This window comes from Prionailurus bengalensis, chromosome A3 (assembly GCF_016509475.1).
Source record: "Prionailurus bengalensis isolate Pbe53 chromosome A3, Fcat_Pben_1.1_paternal_pri, whole genome shotgun sequence".
Classification (NCBI taxonomy): domain Eukaryota; kingdom Metazoa; phylum Chordata; class Mammalia; order Carnivora; family Felidae; genus Prionailurus; species Prionailurus bengalensis.
This window is the reverse complement of record NC_057354.1, coordinates 81,789,195-81,811,340: the sequence shown is the minus strand read 5'-3', so window position 1 is coordinate 81,811,340 and position 22,146 is coordinate 81,789,195. Positions and strand designations below refer to the sequence as shown.

Here is a 22,146-nt window from a genome sequence, read left to right as displayed (position 1 = left end):
AAGCATGAGCAGGGGAGGGACGGAGGGAGAGGGAGAGAGAATCTTAAGCAGGTTCCATACCCAGTGCAGAGCCTGACAGTGGGACTCGATCTCATGACTGTGAGATCATGATCTGAACCAAAAATCAAGAGTCGGATGGTTAACTGAGCCACCTAGGTGCCCCATCATATTATATTTTAAATACTTAATAAAGTTAATGGTACTGGTATGGCCTATTAGGGAGATGTTGAAATGTAAAATAATCCAAATGAAATAAATAGGAAAATCTATTATTCTTTGAAAAAAATTATTAAAAGACTTAATTTTGAAATATGATACCTTAATTAATTTGACATTAATATGCTATTTTACATGTATGTATATATATATATACACCCACACACACCATATATGTGTGTATAACTGGCCAATATGTTAATAAAATTAGTTGAATTCCAATATTGTGAAAATTTTATAGTATGACCTGAATTTATTTGAGCTACTGTATTATAAAGGAATCAGAGTAAAATTTGGACATTTTAAGCTTTTAATGTTCAATTTCTGGGACTGAGGTATTGAGAAATTTCATTAAAAGTAATGTTAAGATAATATTCATGAATTAATATATAATATATTATTAAAATAATTAATAGTAACATATCAAACTAAGTTTGTTTTATAGCTTGTTCATATTTGATGTTATTCCTAATTCTCTGTCATGATTTTTGTGTTATCTTTAAAATTTAGGATGGTTTTCTTGAGAAGCTAAATTCCACGGAATTCATAACACTTTCTAGATTAATGGAAACATTCATTTTAGATACTGAACACATCTGTGGAAGAAAAAGCATGTCATTACTTGGAGCACTTCAGAGCCAAGCTAATAAATTTGTAAACAGGTTTCATGAAGAGAGAAAAACTAAGCTGAGGTATCATTACCATGTTCATTCTGCTTTTCAGTTTTTTCCCTTTCCTTTACAAAACATGATTATATTTAATTGATTGGTTAACCAAAACCCCTAAAAAACCTATTTTCCACTAAAGGCAGACTGTGGAATTAAAATCCCATTTCTCAGCTTTCCAAAGTGGAATTAGAATGTTTATTTACTTGTCACAAAGATCCTCAATAGATTGGCTTTTCTTTCCCCACTCAGTGGTGAAGTTAATTATGTTTCATTACTCTTCTTGGATAGGCTAAGAGATATAAAAAGAAATATTTTCTGTAAGTATTTATTATGAATGATTTCAGTTTATTAAGGTATACATTTATTTTAAAAATCTTAGTACTAACAACAGCTAGTGGCCATTACTGTTTAAAAGTCAATGCCTTGTTTACATGAGATCTACTTGAATTTAACTAAGATACATATAGTGTCTTTATTATTACTAAAAGATATGAGAACAAAAGTCTTACATACACACTCAACTCTTTTCTTTTTAACCAAAGAAGATCGTGTTGAAATATCAGCACAGAGCCTGACACAGGGCTCAATCTCACAAAACGTGAGATCATGACCTGAGCTAAAATCAAGAGTCAGATGCTCATTCGACTGAGTCAACCAAGTGCTTTGTTGAAATATTGTTAAAGTTTATCTTCCTTTTTTCTCCCCCTTTGAATAGCCTCCTCTTAGACAATGAGCGCTGGAAGCAAGCTGATGTTCCTGCAGAATTTCAGGATCTTGTTGATTCTATATCAGATGGAAAGATTGCTTTACCTGAAAAAAAGTCAGGGGGTATGTGTATTCTTTCACATGCTGTCTTCCAGTTTTACACTGTTTATTCATTTTATAGGAATGCTTAACATTTCTTTAATTGACACTGCCTCAATTGACTGGAAAAGTAATGTATGATAATTTGTAATAATTTCAGATATTTATTGATTGCTAACCATATGCCAGACCCTGGGCCAGGTGCTTTTACATGTATTATTCTAGTATATCCCCATAACAACCTTTGATGAAGATGCTATTTTTACCTTGTTTAACAGCAAGGAGGCATAAGGCTTCCAGGGGTTAAAGAATTCTGTACAAATGATGAGCTGAGATTTGAAACCTGCCTTATAATAATTTCATAGCTATGTTCTTAACCACTGTACTGTATTGTTTAAAGACACGTATTCATTCACTGAATACTAATAAGCTTCTACTCTGTGTTAGATATTGAGACCGAGATAACAGTTATAATTCTACTTTCAAAGGGCTAAGTCTAGGGGCACCTGGGTGGCTCAGTCTGTTAAGCATCTGATTCTTGATCTCAGCTCACGTCTTAATCTTATTGTTGTGAGTTAAAGCCCCACATTAGGCTCTGTGCTGGGCCTGAAGCCTACTTAAAAAATAAAAATAAAAGGGCTGAGTCTAATTAAAAAAATGGATTAGCAATCGCAATTAATGGAGTAGTGATATGATAGAGAAAACCAAAATGTAAAAAACTGTAGAAAAAGAAAACTATGCAGGAAACTCAGAAGGAAAGGCTAGAGAAGTAGGAAGAAATCCAGAAGAACATAGAAGTAAAAAAATTAGAGTTTCAAGAAGAGAATTTTCATTGGTATCAAATGCCTGTTGGGTTTCATCTAAAAGAAATACAATAGCTGGAAGATACTTTTGTATGCCAGTTAAAGTAGAGCTGTCCTGTGATAATAATGTAGGTAAACTTAAGTACAACTTATCCTATAACACCATATTTAAAATTGTGAGACTATCAAATATTTTTTTTCTAATTTAAAAAAAAATTTTAAGTAGATTTCATACGCAACATGGGGCTTGAATTTACTACCCTGAGATGAAGATTACATGCTCTACTGACTGAGCCGTCCAGGCTCCCCAGTTGTTGAATATTTTTAATGTTTGTTTATTTTCGAGAGAGGGAGAGACAGCACGAGCAGGGGAGGGGCAGAGAGAGAGGGAGACACAGAATCCAAAGCGGGCTCCAGGCTCTGAGCTGTCAGCACAGAGCCTGATAAAGGGACGGCTCGAACCCACAGACTGCGAGATCATGACCTGAGCTGAAGTCAGACGCTTAACTGACTGAGCCACTCAGGCACCCCCCAATTGTTGAATATTTTAAATGGAGGAGGCAGATGCATTTTCAAATTTTATGCATTTCATGAAATTTTAATATTTTTACATAGAAATATTTTTAAATTGTGTATTTCACATTTGCACCAAATGTGACTGCACTACAAGAGAAAGACTGAGTAAAATACAGATAGTGACCACTAGTTTGACATGGAGGAGGTCATTTGCAATTTTAGTAATTCAGTAGAGTGACAGAATCAGACTGTAGTTCAGTGCTAAGTAATTTGAAAGGTGAGGACCTGTAAACAAATGTAGCCTCCTTTTTCGACAGGTTTGTTTGTGAAGGGCAAGTGCATGATGAAGTAGCACTAGAAACCTAGGAGAATAATTAGATTATTATTTTAATCCACTCAGGGAGTTGAGAGAAGAGTTTTAAGGTAGGAGAAGCTGAATTATATTTTTGTGCTTAACAGAAAGAGAAAGAATGTTAAAGATAAGAGTGGAAGAGTGGCGCAGAGTGATTGTAAGGCAGGGCCTCTGGAATTAAATCCAGAGTTGAGAAAGGCTATCTCTTCTCACACTGTGACAGGAGAGGAGGGGTTAAGGACAGGTGTAAAATAGAGTAGTTCATATAGAGCAGAGAGAAGAATTGAATGAATTAACTAGATTTCTGTTGCCTAGTGACCATTTTTTAGTAGGTAACAGTGTTGGGTGGCGGTCATAATCTTAATTGATTTTAAGATATTAGCAAAGCAAAAGTATTCAGGTAGCAAAGATTGAAAGAAAAACACCAATTATTCTAAATCACGATTTAAAATTATAAGATTTATCTCTCATTTATTCTTTCAAGCTATATTTGATGACTTACCACTTTGTGAGTTGCTGTGCTAGATGACAATGACGGTTTTTGTCCTGAACAGCTCAAAGTTTTACAATCCATTCTCATGCAAGCATAACAATTTTTGAACTAAAATGATAGATATAGAGTGATTGAATTAACCATGTGTCTTTTTTTTTACCCCCAAAGTGAACTGTTTATTTTCACTTTCTCTTTGGAGGATACTAACGATAAGAGGTTTCTTTTATAACTCTATTTCTGTCCCAGACTTTTATTTTTTCCTCTGAGTAAGAAAGTACATGCTATTAGAAGTCCATCACCATTTTACTTGTTCTTACCAAGTTAAGGATCCTTGGTTATTATTCATTCATTGACCACCATTCATTAATGAGTTACTAGCTACTTGTCTAGGCATTGGGGAAATGAAAGTTAATGGATAGCAATTAATATTAATTGAATGCTTGCCTAAGGCTAGACAGTTTGTTCTCAGCACATTGCGTTCTTATTTATAGGCCCGTGAACTAGATACTGTTAGTATTCCCAGTTAACAAATATGGAAAGTGAGGCGCAAAGAAATTAGGCAACTTGCCTAAAGTTAATTTAATCTGGTATACAGATTAGAAATTTGAAATTGTGTCACACTGAATTTCTTTCCTTGAAGGAAATGAGGAAGTAGATATTTAATGTCAAGTCAAAGGGACTTGAGGCTTGGGGAAGCATAATAATGGGCCCATGATAATCTAAATAATTTGGCTGATTAAGAACAATAATCCAGTCTACTCTACTTTTCACTTCAACATGCTGAGTTTTGTTTTATAACGGTAAGAAATACCACATGCTGAAAATAATTTCTGGACTGAAGTCTTGAAAATTATATCTCTCTATTGAGTATAGGAATTAGTTTATAATCTAAGAATTATAATATAGACAACCAGTTGAAATTCTAGTTCTGCCTTTCCAAATAATATATTATTTTTTTTTTTACTCACTGATCATCTACCAGAGGGCAGACCTAGGATCGGCAGTTTGTAGTCATGATCTCTGTTGTTAACAAAAATACTGATAGTTTCCGTTATCCATGTTTAATGGATACAGACGTTGACACTGAAAGAAGTTAACTAATTGGCACAAGTTCTTGCATCCCGTGATTGGCAGTACTGGAACTCAAATCCATATTTCTCTGATTCCAAACCCAATATACTTTATTCCATGCCAAATTGCTTCCTAAGAAGTAGACATTTGTTTTTGAATATAAGGTAGTTTCCAGCCCTACCAGCCCTAAATTGGAACTGTCTTCTTCATTTTTTTTCCTAGTTTAAATTTTTACTTTAATAATTTGTTTAGTCTTGTTCCTATGTCTCTCTTTGTTATATGCTTTACTCTCTAGTTACGGAAGAAAGAAAACCAGCTGAAGTTCTCATTGTAGAGGGACAACAATATGCTGTCGTTGGGTGAGTGACACATTTTTCTTTATTAGTTGAGTCAGTTATTTAAAACATAGGTCTTCTAGTTCCCCCTTGATGTGAATTGGAAATTTTAGATTAATAATTTTATTTATTAATTTTTTAACATGTTTTTTTTCATTTACTTATTTTGAGACAGAGAATGTTTGCAAGTCGGGGAGGGACAGAGAGGGGGAGAGATAGAGAATCCCAAGCAGGCTCTGCGCTCTCAGCACAGAGCCTCACGTGAGGCTTGAATCTAGAAACTGTGAGATCATGACCTGAGCTAAAATGAAGAGTTAGATGCTCAACCACCTGAGCCACCCACGTGCCCCATAGAGTAACAATTTTAAATTTTAAAAATAATTTAAAGGATATTTTATGGATTCCTCTCCATTTTCTATATTTTGTAGTATTCTATATCTTAAATTAGGGACTACACTGCTGGCTTTACAAGAAATGGGTTGATAAATTTTTTCGTATAATAAGAAATGTGGAGGTATACAACCCAAGGGTGGAATACTGGCTTTATGGTGTTATTAATATTTCAGGCTCTTTCTGTCTTCTTTTTCTGAAGCTTTGTTAGTGTTATAGCATATAATTGAAGTTGTGCAGGCTTTGGAGTCACATTGTTTAGGTTTGAATCCCAGAGCTCTCTTAACTCTTTGTGACATTGGGCAGGTTACTCTGTGTGCCTCAGTTCTCTTATCTGTAAATCAAAACGTGAAAATAGTACTAAGAACTATTACAGAATTAAACATATAACTCATATAAGGCATTTGGCATAGTTCTAGCACCTAATAAGTTGATAGTTGTTATCACTTATTTCTGTTATCATTTGTCATTAGGTCTTTTTTAACCAATGACAGTATTTCAAATTCCAGTTAACTAAGGAAAATATAAATTCCAGTTTTGTTTGTCTAGTACTACATGCCATTTTTTAAATGGGTAGTTAAAATAATATCTTAATATTCTTTAATAGCACTTCATAATTTAAGTATTTTCCTAGCAACAATCTTTTTAATCTCTACAACCACATTGTGAAATAAACACTTAAGGGATTATTGTTCCCTTTCTGCAGTTAAGAGAATTGATCCTCAGAAGTTTAAGTGGTTGATATAAAATGACCCAAATGGAGTCAGGATTAGAGTCAAGGTCTAGCTCCCAAGATCAAGACCAAGATTCTTTTTCCCTTTTGTTTCTTATCACTGTATAAATCTTTTCTGAAATACACACCCCCTCCAGGAGGAATGATTGATCTTTTCCTTGGGACTCCATGTGCCTCTAAAATAGCACTTTTCTCAGTATATTAAAATTATTTATGTATATATCTCCCTGGTTAGTTTTGAGTTCCTTAAAGATGGTGATGTCTTACCATTTATATTTTACTTTGTACCCAATAAATAATCAAAAAGTATGTATTGAATTGATGCATTTTCTCAGTCTGTATTATCCAGAAATCTGACACTATACCCTTCGTGAATGAAAGCTTCCCTTTTTTTCCTCCTCTGGAGTTCTTTTCTGCTTCTAGTAGGGCAAAGATTTTTTCAACCTTATAATCTTATCCCTTCAATCTAATTATGATTTCTCTCCTTAATTACCCATTATCTTTTTATTCTTGCTTGATGGCAGTGGTCATCTCTGGCTTTCTGGCTCTTTAGGCAAAGAGACCGCTCCCCAAAATTGAACTCCCTGGCTAAAGGGAAAATATTTTATCTTCTGAGAGAAGACTACAAAAGATAAATAGTGAACCCCTACCCAGTAAAGCAGATACTGGAAATATGCATGGAGAATAATATGGAGAATAATTAAGCTGTTATAAAGGCTAGACTCCTTCTTGAATCACTACTTCCTGGTATCCTTCAGACTTTCATAAAACATTATTTTATATGGATCACTCATTTCTAAGCCTCTCATTGAACTTAGATGTCCTATAATGAATGGCTCTATTTACCTTAACCTCAATCTTATTTAAGCTCCTAGTAGTGTCTCTCTTTAATCTATGACATGCCCAGCTAATGAGCTGGTAACTTTCTCATCTTTGGAAAACCTTTTGCGACTTACCGATAAACTTCTTAGGAGATACCATTGTTCTTAGAAGCCACAGTTTCTCTTTCATCTCACTAAGAAAGTCATGATTAGGTGCCTGTCATTAATTCAGCACTTAGGATTGAGTACCTACTATTATTATGATTATTCAGAAATCCTGGGTAGGGCTTTTGTCAGTGTTTCTGAATTGGCCAAGGAATGGGATGTCTGCCTTATTGAAGAGACTTGATAGGAATGTGACATAAGAGAGTGATGTGCCAAAGCACAAAACTTAAGGAAGTACTCATTCTCAGTGTCATGCAAGTGCTGGCCCTGCAGTTGTGTGACCCTGAAAATGAGTTCCTCCTTAATTTTGCACCCTAGAAATCTCTCTTGCCTCACCTCAATCCCTCTCTGCAGCGCTTATATGTAAAACACATAATTTCAGTTACCAAGATCAGTATTGATTTTTATGTGCTGAATCATTTTAACTCTCTTGTTTTGACTGCGTGTTGGGTCATCTTTCTTTTCTTATAGAACTGTATTGCTGTTGATAAGAATTATCCTTGAATATTGCCAGTGTGTGGATAATATCCCATCTGTTACTACTGACATGCTTACTCGTCTGTCAGATTTATTGAAGGTGTGTATGATTTCACTGTGATGGAAAAATAGTTGGAAGAAGTAATTCATTAGAGTATGACTAATCTTCAAATTCTGAGACATTTCAAGGTTAAGTTTTCTTTAAGACATTAATTTTGTACATTTGATTGTGGTTGAATCACAACATGTTACTGGAAGAAGGCCACCTACTTCCTTCTCACTTCGCATTTAGTGATTCCTCATTATACCCATAGAGTTGTTAATGACATTGGAGACAGGAGATGATTTGTTCGTTAGGTGCTGAACATGACTGAGGCCACTTAGGTCAAAAAACCTGGACTGGTTTCAAATGTGCATGGAAGGAATTCACTGAACTTTACAAAATTCATCTCACTAAGGTTAGAGATTTTTCTTAAATCATTCTTTCAGAACCATTGATGTAAAATGAAAATGTGGTGATAATCTTATTCAGCCATTTCATTTTAACAGATTTTTTTAACTGCTAGCATAAAGAAAAGGCTTCTTTTCAAATGTCTAATCAGTTAATTCTTCCCCCAAATTGAGTTGTCATATTTTAGTCCAGAAAGATTTTGTTACCCTTTTGAAAATAGGACCCTCCGATAAGAATGCAGCAACTGAGCTAGTTTTTTTTTTTAATTGAAGTATAATTAACATATAGTGTTATGTTAGTTTCAGTGAAACTGAGCTAGTTTTATGAATGCAGACTAAAGAATTTCTGAACAATTTATTTTTAGAATTTTACTTTTTTCCTACCGGACAATAAATATTATCATTTAGGAACACCCCTCGCCTCTTTTTTGTCATTACATAAATAGATCCTAGTTGCTCTTACTAGAAAATTCATTTGGTCCTTGAATGAGAGGAAAGAGGAATGTAGTTTTAGAACTGTAAATAAACACATTGCCAGCATATACAGAACAGTTTTTGATAAATTGTCGGGCTTTTTCTTTCTCCTTCCTTTGTTAGTACTTCAATTCAAGAAGTTGCCAGTTAGTTCTTGGAGCTGGTGCACTGCAAGTTGTTGGATTAAAAACAATAACTACAAAAAATTTGGGTATGGATTCTTGTTTTTAATTCACATGTTGAGATTTTACGATGATGTTGCTATACTCATTGTGTTTTTTAGTACACCTGATGTTTTTATGACTCTAATTTAAAGACTCTAAGGTTATTTCATTGTTCGATGTATTACCATGATTGAAAAATTGGCTTCTGGGGAAATGTTATGAGGAATTTCCACTCTAATGAGTATAAGTTATTTGGAAGTTGCACCACTATAGAAAATGTTAAGATGTAATGTGTATGAGGTGCTTTGCGGTGAAAGATATCTGAATGTCATAAGAGAATCCGTTGTCCCATTAGCTTCCTCATGTCAGTAATACTAACAACTTGAGGTCATTGGGAAAAGCAGCATGTTTACTACATTATTCAGTACCAAATTATTTAAGTGAAATAATGTTGCTTTCTGCCACTGTGTTCTTCATTTATGAAATAAACTGGGGTCTGTATGAAATTGACATTTTAAAATTTATTTTGATATATAATTAAACTATTTCTCTTTTTTGTTTCTCCGTGATGTATCCACTGCCTGGATCTTCAGCTCTATCTTCACGTTGTTTGCAGTTAATTGTGCACTACATTCCTGTGATCCGGGCTCATTTTGAAGCTCGACTACAGCCTAAGCAGTATAGCATGCTTAGGCATTTTGATCATATCACTAAGGTACTTTTCCTTGTATTTTCTACTGAAGTTTCGTAAATTTAATTCCTTAATTGGTAAATATTTTTTAGATGTGTTCCAGGGACTTTAATATTCTGTCTCATTACAGGACTACCATGACCACATCGCTGAAATATCAGCTAAGCTTGTAGCGATAATGGATAGCTTATTTGACAAGCTGTTATCCAAGGTAATGATTTATGGAAACTATTAGGCAATGTTTAAAGGCATTGTGCCTTTTCACAGTTGTCTAGCCAATCAAATTCCTCAGGGTTTAGAAAAACTCAGTAAATTGTTCAGATTGCCCAATAGTGGATAGTCATCTCCTAGGGGGTTGGGAGGGGACAGGAGGGAGATTATTTTAAGAATGATAGAAACTCTCTACAGAAGTGATTTTATGTTAGCTACATTGACAAATATGTAGCTTCTTCAAACTAGATTTTAGTCTGAAAGCCTTCCAGAGATAGAATGGGGAGAACAAAGTTCAAAATAGAGAAAAAAGTAAATACGTTATTTGTGGGAAGGTATATTCTTTATTTTCCAGACTGAAATGGCAAAGTCTGAGGTGCTGTATTATTTCCCTCATAGATAATCAATTTCAATATCCGTTTCTTGTTTGCTTCCCATTCCTAATAGATCATTAAAAGAAGTATTGGTTTCCAATGAATCCTTTATTACACTGGAGAGTATTTCCAGAAAAATGTTACTTAATCAGCCCTAGTCACTTTTGCTCTATCCTTCACTGTTTTCTTTTCCTAAGTTCCTTAACACCTGTCTAGCGACAAAGCAGAAATTTCATAACTTGAAATTTTGAAGGTTTATTTAGTTTATATGTTTTTCCCAAGAGTATGTTTAGGGTAATCATCAAACGAGGCACTTTGGTATGCTTTTCTGCTATTTGCATTCTTCAGGATTCTGAGATGGCAGGAGCAGCAGGCACATGAAAATCATAAAAGTGCAAGATAAAATGGCATCCATTCACAGATACAGACGTACTCGCACCTTTGAAGGTGACAGTGGGGAAAGAGTGCTTGGAAAATAAGATTGCATTTGTTTAATAGTTCTCAAATGCTTTGGTTGTAAGACACCTCTTTACACTCTTAAAAATAACGACCTCAAACAGCTTTTATTTTTGCAAATTGTACCAATCATTAAGTACCATATTAGACGTTAAAACTAAGAAAAATTTAAAACACAAGAATACACAAACACGCATTCCATTGGCCATCAGAATGATGACATTGTTACAACTCCTCTAAAAATCCCTACTCTGCAATCATGAGAGAATGAGAGTGAAAAAGTTAGTAACATTTTAGTATTATGAAAATGCATTTTAGTCCACAGTTTCCTAGAAAGAGTATCTGACTCCCAGGCATCCCCAGACTGCACTTTGAGAATGTCTGAGGTGGCTGATAGATAACCTAGATGTTTTATGCTTTTAAGAAGCTTAAAGAATTTATAGTCATGTGCAAACATACCTGTATTATGTTCTACCTGTTAAATTAGTTTCTAGTTTTGTATGGAGAAGAAATATTGTTTAGGAATTCTCTGATTTTCTTTATGGTTGCCAAGTAGTAACTAAATTCAAAAGCAGTTCTGTTTCACCAGTTTTGCTTTTTGATACTTAGCATTCTTCTGTCTACCAAAAGTGAATAAATAACAATGTGACTACTCTCAAGAAGTTTACCATCTGTTACCAGAGAGGAGGTGGGCAGGGGATGGGTTAATAGGTGATGGGTATTAAGGAGGGCACTTGTGATGAGCCCTGGGTGTTGTATGTAAGTGACGAATCACTAAATTCTACACCTGAAACTAATATTATGCAGTATGTTAACTAAATGGAATTTAAATAAAAACCTGGAGGAAAAATAATTTTTAGCAAAAAGTTTACCATCTAACAAGGCAGAGGACTGCAAACACCTAACAATGTTAAATAGTGGAATTAGGAATAAGCTGTGGAATATAATGAAGCAAACCCAAAAAAGTGCCAGTACTCTTAAAACCTTGACTTTATTCTATCATTTTGGTCATACAGAGTTTTGTTTGTTTTTTTGTTTTGTTTGTTTTTACCAAGAACTGGGACCGTGGCTAGACATTTTCCTGTGGCAATTAGTTTTATTCATTTTTTTAATTTTTAATTTTTTGATAAAAAATAAAGAATTATTTAATGAGCTTTGCAAATATTTATCACCTATATTTAATAGTCATATCTTGCTTTTTTTGCTAAAATAAATGTGAGGCATTATGATACTTCATCCCTACATAGTATGTATTTCTAAAACCAAAGGACCCTTTGTTAAATATTCATGCTACCATATCATACCTAACAAAATTAGCAATAATTCCTTAATATCATCTAATATTTATTCTTATCTAAAATTTATCAGTTGTCTCAAAATGTCTTTTTTCAATAACTTGTTTGAACAGAGGCTTCTCTACATAGTCTACACAGTACATTTAGCTACTATGTTTCCTACGTCTTTTATAAAGTTTAAATATCCTGCTCCCCATTATTTTTAATGTTAAGAATGTGCCTAGACTTTTGCAACTTAGTATTTTCACTACTATCTTTCCTACTAACTACTTCTCCCATTACCTTGACCTATTACATTCTCTCTGTACTAACATGTCTCTCTGTCCTTCCCTGCTGTATTTGCTTCATGTGTTGCCCAGGAGTTTAGCTCTGTTTTTAATTCATATTGAAATACCAGACAATGTTTGAGTTGGGTTAGCCTCTTAATTTTAGCTTTTTATTTTCTTATCTGAAAATTTTATTTGGAGAAAGAAGGATAACACAGTAATATAGGCTCTTTCTAAGAAGCTAATAAGTAGTGGTACCATTGCTTGGGTAGAATGAATCATTAATATGTAATTGTACTACTGACTAAACTAATGTCCCAGCCTTCACTTATTCATTCATTCAGGAAGTTAAATTGTGTTAAGTAACCAGGATACATAAGGGTTAGGAAGTCTTCAGCATTGTCCCTCAAATAGTAAAATATCCATTAGGAAAAGTATATTGATAATTTTAACAGGAAATAGAATATGTAAAGTGCCACAAGTAAGGAATCGACTTTGTGCTATTGAAGCTTTTAATGCTTTGGAAGAGATGGTTGCCAGCTGAGGAGGGAGATCTGGGAAAGCTTTAGGGATGTGGCATGCATGTAAGTTTTGCTCGTAAAGATAGGCATAGTTAGGGCAAATGAAGTTGAGGTAAAGAGATACTCTGAGGTAACAGCATGTAGTAAGAATCATAAGGAGGAAGTTTAGTGTCAGGGTTTTGGAGTCAGGTAGACCTAAGTTCAAATTTAATGTTTGTCACATATTTGCCATTGAAACACCTTGGAAAAATTATTAATTTCCTTAACTTCAGTTTCTATCTTTAAATTGGGAAAATAATAGAGCCTCAAAAGGTTATAGTGAGGATTAATGAGATAATATACATGGGGTGCTTTTCTTTTATCATGTGTCTGACTATAGCAAGTTTCCAGTAAATGTTGAATGCTAATGCTTTTGCTGTTGTTGTTAATAACAACAAAGTTAAGTTATTCTATTTAGCCGATGAATCAGGGTGAGTGAACTGATTGTTAGGTGAACTGAGATATGTTAGGAAGATAGTAAAGAGTTTTGACTACCAGTGGAAAGCTAAACAGTTTAAGTCAGGTTTATGGGGATATAACACGTTCAATAAAATTCACCCTTTTTCTTAAAAAAAAAAAAAAAAGAATTTTTTTTAATTTTTATTTGAGAGACACAGAGTGTGTGGGAGAGGCACAGAGAGAGAGAGAGAGAGAGAGGGAGAGAATCTTAAGCAGGCTCCATGCTCAGCACAGAGCCCAATACAGGGCTCCCTCCCACTACCCTGGGGTCATGACCTGAGCTGAAATCAAGAATAAGACGCTCAACCAACTAAGCCACCCAAGCACCCCTAAAATTCACCCTAAGTATATGATGACTTTAATAATAGAACTACCACAATCAAGATATTGACCAGTTGCATCACTGTTAAACATTGTCTCCAGCAGTCAGTTCTCTTCCCACATCCCAAAACCTTGACACCACTGATCTGATGTTCATCTGTATAGTTTTGCTTTTTCCAAAATGTCCTATAAATGGAATTATACAGAATGTAGCTGTTGTCCCAGGCTCCTTTCATTTAACATAATGCTTTTGAAATTTATAGCATATGTTAGTAGTTTGTTCCTTTTTATTATAGAGTAGTATCAATTGTATGGATGCATCATTTTGTTTTTTCATCCATTTATCAGTGAATAGACCTTTGAGTTGTCTCCAGTCTTTGCCTGTTACAATAATGCTGCTATAAACATTCATGTGCACATCTTTATGTGGGCATGTATTCTATTTCTTTTGTGTAAATACAAAACTTTTGTACGTAAATGCAAAACTTTATAATATCTTTACAAAACTGCCAAATTGTTTTCTGAAGTGATTGTACCATTTCGTCTTCCTACTTTTGATATATCAGAGTTCGGGGTGCTCTTCATCTTCACCCGCACTTTATATTGTCTGTATGGGTTTTTTTGTTTTTGTTTTGTTTAACTTTTTTAAATTTTTTTTTTTTTCAACGTTTATTTATTTTTGGGACAGAGAGAGACAGAGCATGAACGGGGGAGGGGCAGAGAGAGAGGGAGACACAGAATCGGAAACAGGCTCCAGGCTCCGGGCCATCAGCCCAGAGCCTGACGCGGGGCTCGAACTCCCGGACCGCGAGATCGTGACCTGGCTGAAGTCGGACGCTTAACCGACTGCGCCACCCAGGCGCCCCTGTTTAACTTCTTTAATGTTTATTTTTTGGAGAGTTTTTAAGTATTTTCTCCCAGTCTATCGCTTATCTTTTCATTTTCTTGGCAGTGTCATACAAAAGCAGTTTTAAATTCTCATGAATTCCAGTTTATCATTTCTTTCTTTTATTCTTCATGCTTGTGTCCTATCCTAAGAAGTTTTTGTATAACCCAAGTTACACAGATAATTTCCAGTGTTTTCTTATATCTGTGATCCATTTCTAGTTGATTTTTGTGTGTAGTGCAAAGTATGAGTCAGTGTTCATTTTTCTGGATAGTTCCAGCACCTTTTGTTGAAGGCTATCCTTTCTCCATTGGCATCTTTGTTGAAAATCAATTGGCTATTTTTGTGTGGGTCTTTTTTTGAACTGTCTAATCTGTTCCTTTGATCTGTAAGTCCATCTTACACCAATACCACACTGTCTTAACTACTGTAGCATTACTAGAAGTCTTGGAATCAGGTAATGTAAGTCCTGGGATGTGAAGCCTTCTCAGTGGCCCCACCCCTCCTCCAGTGGTAACCAATTTGGTTTATGATCCTAGGCTTAAAGGTATTTTGTTTCTGTTCCTCACACAGTGGCCCTGGGTATGAAAGAATTTGGTGCCCTTTCTCAGTGACTTAAGGCTTTTGCTTGGTATAAGAGGAGGGTGCAGGGAATTCGTCGGCATTGGTTCCTTTTCTCTAGTGGCAGCCATTCGCCTCCTGCTTGTCTGTGCTGCTACTGAGAGTGACTCTGTGGTCTTCTGCTCTGATCTCAGTGTTGCTTCTGAGTACCTTCCGGAGACCCATAGAGAAGAGCCTGTGAATGAGTGCACACTCTCCTTGTAGCTAGAGTTCTCATTTATTGTAAACATGTACTAGTTCATATTTGGCCTTTGGGATTTTGTTAAAATGTTAGTTGTTTTCTTTCTTTTTTCCTTCTGTGGTAGTCACCTCTTCTTCCTATGCTCTGCCATAATGAGACATTTCGTGTGTCCCATCTCCTCAGAAGGGCTTGTGACTCTTTGGAATTCGTTCCCGTGGTTTTGGGGACCTTTGTTCTCTGATGGGTTGAAGAAAAGTTATGATTTTGTAAATTATTATGGTTTTTCTTGTGGTTAGGGTAGTAGAACATTGTCTTACAGCTTTCTAAATTTTAAACAGAAGTAGAACCCCAAGGTTTTTAAACTAACAAATCACCTGATTAGAATTGCACTTCAGAAGGACTTATCAGATAGTATGTAGAATGGATTTGAGGTGATATGAAATGTCTTCTGTTATTGTAATTGTTATCATTTGAAGACTCAGCAGCCCAGGTGTGCTGCTCAGGAAGCCACCTCCACTATTGCCTAAATGTCCTTCATCCGTGTTCCTGTAGCATGCAATGTCCACTTTCTGGAACACCAACCAGCTGTTAGGCAGCTCCCCAAAGCTCCCTGTCTCTGATTCATCTTTGTACACTCCAACTATTGTAGTATCTGACACATTCATTCCAGTGTACGTATTCTCATATGTAGGTCCATATACCCATATACATACATATGTACATATATACATACATATATGTACATATACATACACATCTAAGAAAATACTTATCCAGAAGTTACTGTGTACCAAGCAGCTTTATTTAATGTTTGTTGACCTTATAATTGGACTCATTAAAATGCTAGTATATTTTTTCAGATAAGTATTGAAGACCTCACCTACGGCAATGTTTCTCAACTGAGACAGTTTTGTTCCCAGAGGATATTCAGAAGTGTTGGGATATTTTTGGTTGTCAGAGTTTGGGGAGTGGGCTGATACTGGTACTGAACATCCTATAATACACAGGACAGCCCTCGCAACAGTGAATGATGTAGCCAAAATGTTAGTAGTGTAGAGGTTGAGAAACTCTGACCTAGAGTATTAATGTGCAGAATACTCTGAAAGTACATTTGATGGCACTTAGTCACCAATTCAATATAAGGAACCAAGGAGAAGGAGGAATAAAAACTGAGTTGGAGATTTCCAGGCTGTGTGAGCAGGAGGATTGTAATAACAGCAATAGTAATTGAAACAGGAAAGAGGCAGGTTTGGGAAAGCTTATAGTAAACTCAGTTATGGTATGGAACATTTAGGAAATGTGTGACTTAACAAAGTGGTTCTGGATTAGAGATAAATTAGAAGCTGTTAGATTGAATGAGATTGATAGGAGAGAAAGAAGGGAAAATGAGGGGGCTTAACACGGAAGAAGCTTTGCACTTAGGAGATAGGAGACATCTTTTTCCTCCAGGAGGGGAGGAAGGAACCAGGAAAACATTGTGTCACACAAGGACTGTGTTTCAAGCGTGAAGGTATGTGAATACTGCAGAGTAGTGAGGAAACAGAAGTAGAAAAGTTACTAAATTTGGAAGTTCGGATGTCTTTAGTGATTTTGGCAGAAAGAAATTTCAGAAGATTGTTAATAGTGGAAGAAGGTGGTTTGGGTGGTGGCAAGAATCAAATTTTAAGGGTTGAGAATAAAGAATATGGTATCAAGTTTCAGTGACTGAAGAAATATGATGGTGAAGTTAGATGGAAAGAATAGTATCTTTAGGGGGGCGCCTGGTTGCTCAGTTGGTTAAGCGTCCGACTTCAGGTCATGATCTCGCGGTCCATGAGTTCGAGCCCTGCTTCGACCTCGTGTTTCGTGGGTTCGAGGCTCGCATTGGGCTCTGTGCTGACAGCTCAGAGCCTGGAGCCTGTTTTAGATTCTGTCTGTCTGTCTGTCTCTCTCTCTCTCTCTCTCACCCTTCCCTGTTCATGCTCTGTCTCTGTCTCAAAAATAAATAAACATTTTTTAAAAAATTAAAAAAAAAAGAATGGTATCTTTAGGGAAAGCAAGGTTCATCTTTAGGTGTGAAGGAAGGTTTTGGGGGTGTACTAGGTTCCCAGAGCTGCCAAAACAAATTACCACAGACCAAGTGGCTTAAAACCACAGAAATTTATTCTTTCATAATTCTAAAAGCTAGAAGTCCTATATCAAAGTGTTGTCGGCCATGCTTCCTCTGAAGGTTCTAGCAAAGAGTCTTTCCCTGCCTCTTTCTAGTTTCTGGTGTCTGCTGTCATTCTCTGTTGGCATTCTTTGGCTTATAGATGCACCATTTCAATCTCTACCTCTGTCTTCATGTGGCCATTTTCCTTCTGTGTGTCTTTCTAAATTTCCTTAATTTTTTTTATTAAAAATTTTTTAATGTTTATTTATTTTGAGAGAGAGAGAGAGAGACAGACCATGAAAAGGTGAGGGGCAGAGAGAGAGGGAGACAGGGGCAGAGAGAGAGACAATCTGAAGCAGGCTCCAGGCCCTGAGCAGTCAGCACAGAGCTCTACGTGGGGCTTGAACTCACAAACCGTGAGATCATGACCTGAGCCGAAGTAGGACTCTTAACCAATTGAGTCGCCCAAGTGCCTCTCCTTTCTTTTATAAGGACATCAGTCAGTGGATTTAGTGCCCACTCTAATCCAGTATGACCTTATAAAGTTCAGAGTAAACATGAATTTGGGCAGATACTATTCAGTACAGGGTGGTAGTTAAAATAAGGGGATGTTACCATAACGAGGTAACTACTTCATAACTACTAGGATGCCTAAATAAAAGGACAGTAACAAGTGTTGGTGAGGATATGGAGATACTGAAACCCTCATACACTGCTGGGTAGGGTTTTAAAAAAAATTTGGCATTTTCTAAGAAGATTAAATATAAAGTTACCATATGACCCAGTAATTCCACTTCTAGGTATACACCTAAAAGAATTGAAAACATTTGTCCACACAAAAACCAGTACATGAATGTTCATAGCATCATTACTGATAGCCAAAAAGTAGAAAGAAACCAAATGTCCATCAATAGATGATTGGATAAACTGTGGTATATTCATTCAATAGAATGTCATGCAGCCATTTAAAAGATGAAGTATTGATGCATGTCAACAACATGGATGAATCTTGAAAGCATTATGCTAAGTGAAAAAAGCTAGTCACAAAAAGCCATGTGTTATAGGAGTACACTTATAGAGATTAGTGCTTGTCAGGAGCAACCTTAGGGAGGGAGGAATGGGAGTGACTGTGAAAGGTTATGGGTTTCTTTTGGGGTGAGGAGAATGTTCGGAAGTTAGTGGTAATGGTTTTGTAACTATGAGTTTACTAAAAACCAGTTAATTGTACACTTGAAAAGGGTGAATTTTATTGTGTGTGAATTATATCGTTATTATTAATAAAAAAAATAGAAGATAAGGGGATTTTTATATTTCCAGGCTGAAGAAAGGTAAACCATTAGGTTGGTCACAACTTTGCTGATCTTGGTCCAGTCATGTGGTGACTTCTGCATGGTTCTTTTAAGAGCAATATATTGGAACTTATCATTTTAATAACTATGTAAGATTAGTACATTATTTAGCCCAGATTTGTCTTATAAATAAAAATAGTATATAATTTAAGCTGTGAATTATAAGATATGGGCCAAAGATGGCTGTTTGAATGATACCAGTATATTGTTCCAAATGTAAGAATAGTTAAAATGAATTTACCTAAGTTTAAATTTTCAGTATAGGTCATTGCTGAAAAAGTCTTCCTTTACCATCTTTAAAGTAAATATGATTACTTTATTGGCTTACCTATAAAAGAAAAAGAAAATGTTGATACCAGAGTCCTATTGGTTTCGGATATGATCATGTTGACACATTCTTAAAATCATCTTTGAAAAATAATCTCTTAATTTGGAAGGCCTACTTTATTATTTTTATTTATTTATTTATTTATTTATTTATTTATTTATTTATTTTTAACGTTTATTTATTTTTGAGACAGAGAGAGACAGAGCATGAACGGGGGAGGGGCAGAGAGAGAGGGAGACACAGAATCCGAAGCAGGCCATCAGCCCAGAGCCCGACGCAGGGCTCGAACTCACGGACTGCGAGATCATGACCTGAGCTGAAGTCGGACGCTTAACCGACTGAGCCACCCAGGAGCCCCTAGAAGGCCTACTTTAAAGATTCACGTCATTGTATATTGAGCCAGATTGGTAGCTAACATTTTTTGAGCACTTTGTATTAAGCACTGTTTTGTGTTCTCATGAGTCACCTTTTTAAGTCCTCACAGAAAGCCCTTTGAGATAGAAATGAAGTAACTTGCCCAGCATTAGCTAACCATCTAAAGAGCTAGGATTTGAACCCAAGCAGTCTATCTTAAGAAGGGAAGCAGCCTGTGTTCTTAGCCACTAAATTATTATGGCTTTCTTAGATTAGATTAGGGTAGTTAATGAAAAGTTCTTAAGATATGCATGAGTAGCACAGATCACAGTTGAAGTGTAAGTTTCAACTATACCAGAGTTAGACATGTAACATGGGCCAAAAACATATGTTTTAGGAAACACTGGAGACAATTAACAATCCAGAGGACATGAACATAATTCTCATTGTTTTTCTCTGCCAGTATGAGGTGAAAGCTCCCGTTCCTTCTGCCTGTTTCAGGAATATTTGTAAGCAAATGGCAAAAATGCATGAAGCTATATTTGATCTTCTTCCAGAAGAACAAACACAAGTGAGTAGTAATTCCTAAAACTACTTTTTTTATACATAACATATGCATACAGAATTGGAGTGTTTTTTATATACTTTTGGTACAGTTAAGCCTAGTTCATTTTTCCGATATGATTATTTTTTCAGCTGTTATATTAACCTGTGAAATGTGGATATAAATGTCTGATTTCAAAGTGCCTCTAGCTCTAACAGGCCAGAGCAATAATTGCTCTGCTATATGGTCAGCAATTATAAAAAGCAGATATTTTGTTTGTCCATTGAGTATAGAGATCCCAGATTCTACTTACGTCATTCATCATAGTATCAGTTTGAAAATCAGAGTTGGCATTTATCAGTAGTAAAATATGTTGCTGTTATTATAATCCAAATGGGATAGTGAAGGAATTAGTGATAGAATTAATAATGAGAGGACACATGAAATAACTCAGTCAGTATACCTTATTTTTGTTAGATCAACATAAATGATCTTAGTATGCATAAACCAGGAAAATAGTAAAATTTGGCACCTCTCACTTATGAAATATCCACTCCTTGTCCCTACTGTCTTCCCCTACAAAAGTGTTATCAGAGTTTTCTCCATTGTTCACCTACACTTCTACCCCATCCCCTCTACTTGCTTTCCCTCTCCTGATACTTTAAAGATTCCAGTATTTTTTCCCCTTTTTTTTTTAATGTATATTTATTTTTGAGAGAGAGTGTGAGTGAGGTGGGGAGAGACAGAGAAAGAGGAGGACAGAGGATCCCAAGCAGGCTTTGCACTGATAGCAGTGAGCCTGATACGGGGCTTGAACCCACAAACCATGAGATCATGACCTGAGCTGAAGTCAGATGCTTAACTGACTGAGCCACCCAGGCGCCCCTCCAGTCTTCTTTACCCACCTTAGCTTGTTCCCTCTATACGAGGCTATCTCATTTGAGCCCAGTTGTAGAATGATACAGTGTTGGAATACAAGCTTAGTTGTATGACTAATGAGCTTAACTTTCACTGGAATTTTTGCTCTTCAAACAAGTTTCTTATTTGAGTTTGCCTCTAATTGGTTGAGTATATAGAAATGGTATCTGGGAGCAAATTAGGATCTTTTGCCTATTCTTTCTCCTGGTGGTTTCCTTTCCCATACCACCTCAGACTTCCATCTGACAGTACCTGTTTTTCTGCATGCTTCCCTAGGTTTTCATTAATCATTCCAAAGTCATGATTAAATATCATCCAACTCCTTTGAGGCCCACTGAGGATTGAGGAGGAGCCATAAGATATGGAGCACCCACTTGGGTCTCTCTTTTTTTTCCTTATTTCTTCCTAGCCAAGCCATCCTTCTCATTCCAAGTATAAGATCTCACCTCTGACATTCTCACTTTTTGGATTTGTCAATCTGAGTTCTAATTATGGCCAGGTCAAGGAGCTGGGCATACAGGTATTTCATATATATTTTTTTAAATCTGCATCATAATTTAAAGGGAACTCTTATCAAAGCTGAGCAAGAATTAGATTTTTATGTCAGTATTGTCACATGAATACCAGTAATTCCACAAAATTCCATAGGTGCCTTTATATATATTTCCTCCCATAGAAAACATGTTACTCCACAAAATCTTTTTTTTTTAATTTTTTTTTTTTAACATTTATTTATTTTTGAGACAGAGAGAGACAGAGCACGAATGGGGGGAGGGTCAGAGAGAGAGGGAGACACAGAATCTGAAACAGGCTCCAGGCTCTGAGCGGTCAGCACAGAGCCCGACACGGGGCTCGAACTCATGGACCGCAAGATCATGACCTGAGCCGAAGTCGGATGCTCAACCGACTGAGCCACCCAGGTGCCCCCACAAAATCATTTCCAAAGATTAACTGTATATAATTTCAGGTCAGGTATTTCCCACAGAAGTATTGGGCCATTGAATCAACACTCTGCATGCAGGAGCAGTAAAATACTTTGAAGTAATTTTATCAATTTAGAAGGATGAAAGTATCTTTGCCTCTACCATTGTGACTTTGTTGTTTTGTCTTGAAGTTCCTATTTAATATACTGCAGAATTCTCCATTTCTTTATACATGGCTTGGTTGATCCCAGTTATATATCCCAGACGACTTCAAAGGAGCAGAAAGGCAGTGATAAATCATATCACTAAAAGAAGTACTGCTGATAAGAAGAAGAAGAGGTTTTATC

At 35.9% G+C, this 22,146-nt stretch overlaps 1 protein-coding gene across 5 annotated transcripts in view; it reads left to right on the top strand.

The window, feature by feature from the left end:
• The window catches only part of VPS54 (VPS54 subunit of GARP complex), a 139,757-nt gene that overhangs the window by 60,702 nt on the left and 56,909 nt on the right, over positions 1-22,146 (top strand). For 4 of the 5 annotated variants that reach the window (XM_043603504.1, XM_043603501.1, XM_043603503.1 and 1 more), the window contains exons 14-21: positions 727-908; positions 1,600-1,712; positions 5,219-5,282; positions 7,839-7,944; positions 8,892-8,979; positions 9,526-9,647; positions 9,754-9,834; positions 19,878-19,985. In XM_043603504.1, the coding sequence (XP_043459439.1) occupies positions 727-908; positions 1,600-1,712; positions 5,219-5,282; positions 7,839-7,944; positions 8,892-8,979; positions 9,526-9,647; positions 9,754-9,834; positions 19,878-19,985 (864 nt within the window). Of the gene's footprint in view, positions 1-726; positions 909-1,599; positions 1,713-5,218; positions 5,283-7,838; positions 7,945-8,201; positions 8,303-8,891; positions 8,980-9,525; positions 9,648-9,753; positions 9,835-19,877; positions 19,986-22,146 lie in introns of those variants that run through there. The other variant, XR_006300984.1, reaches the window with a different exon arrangement.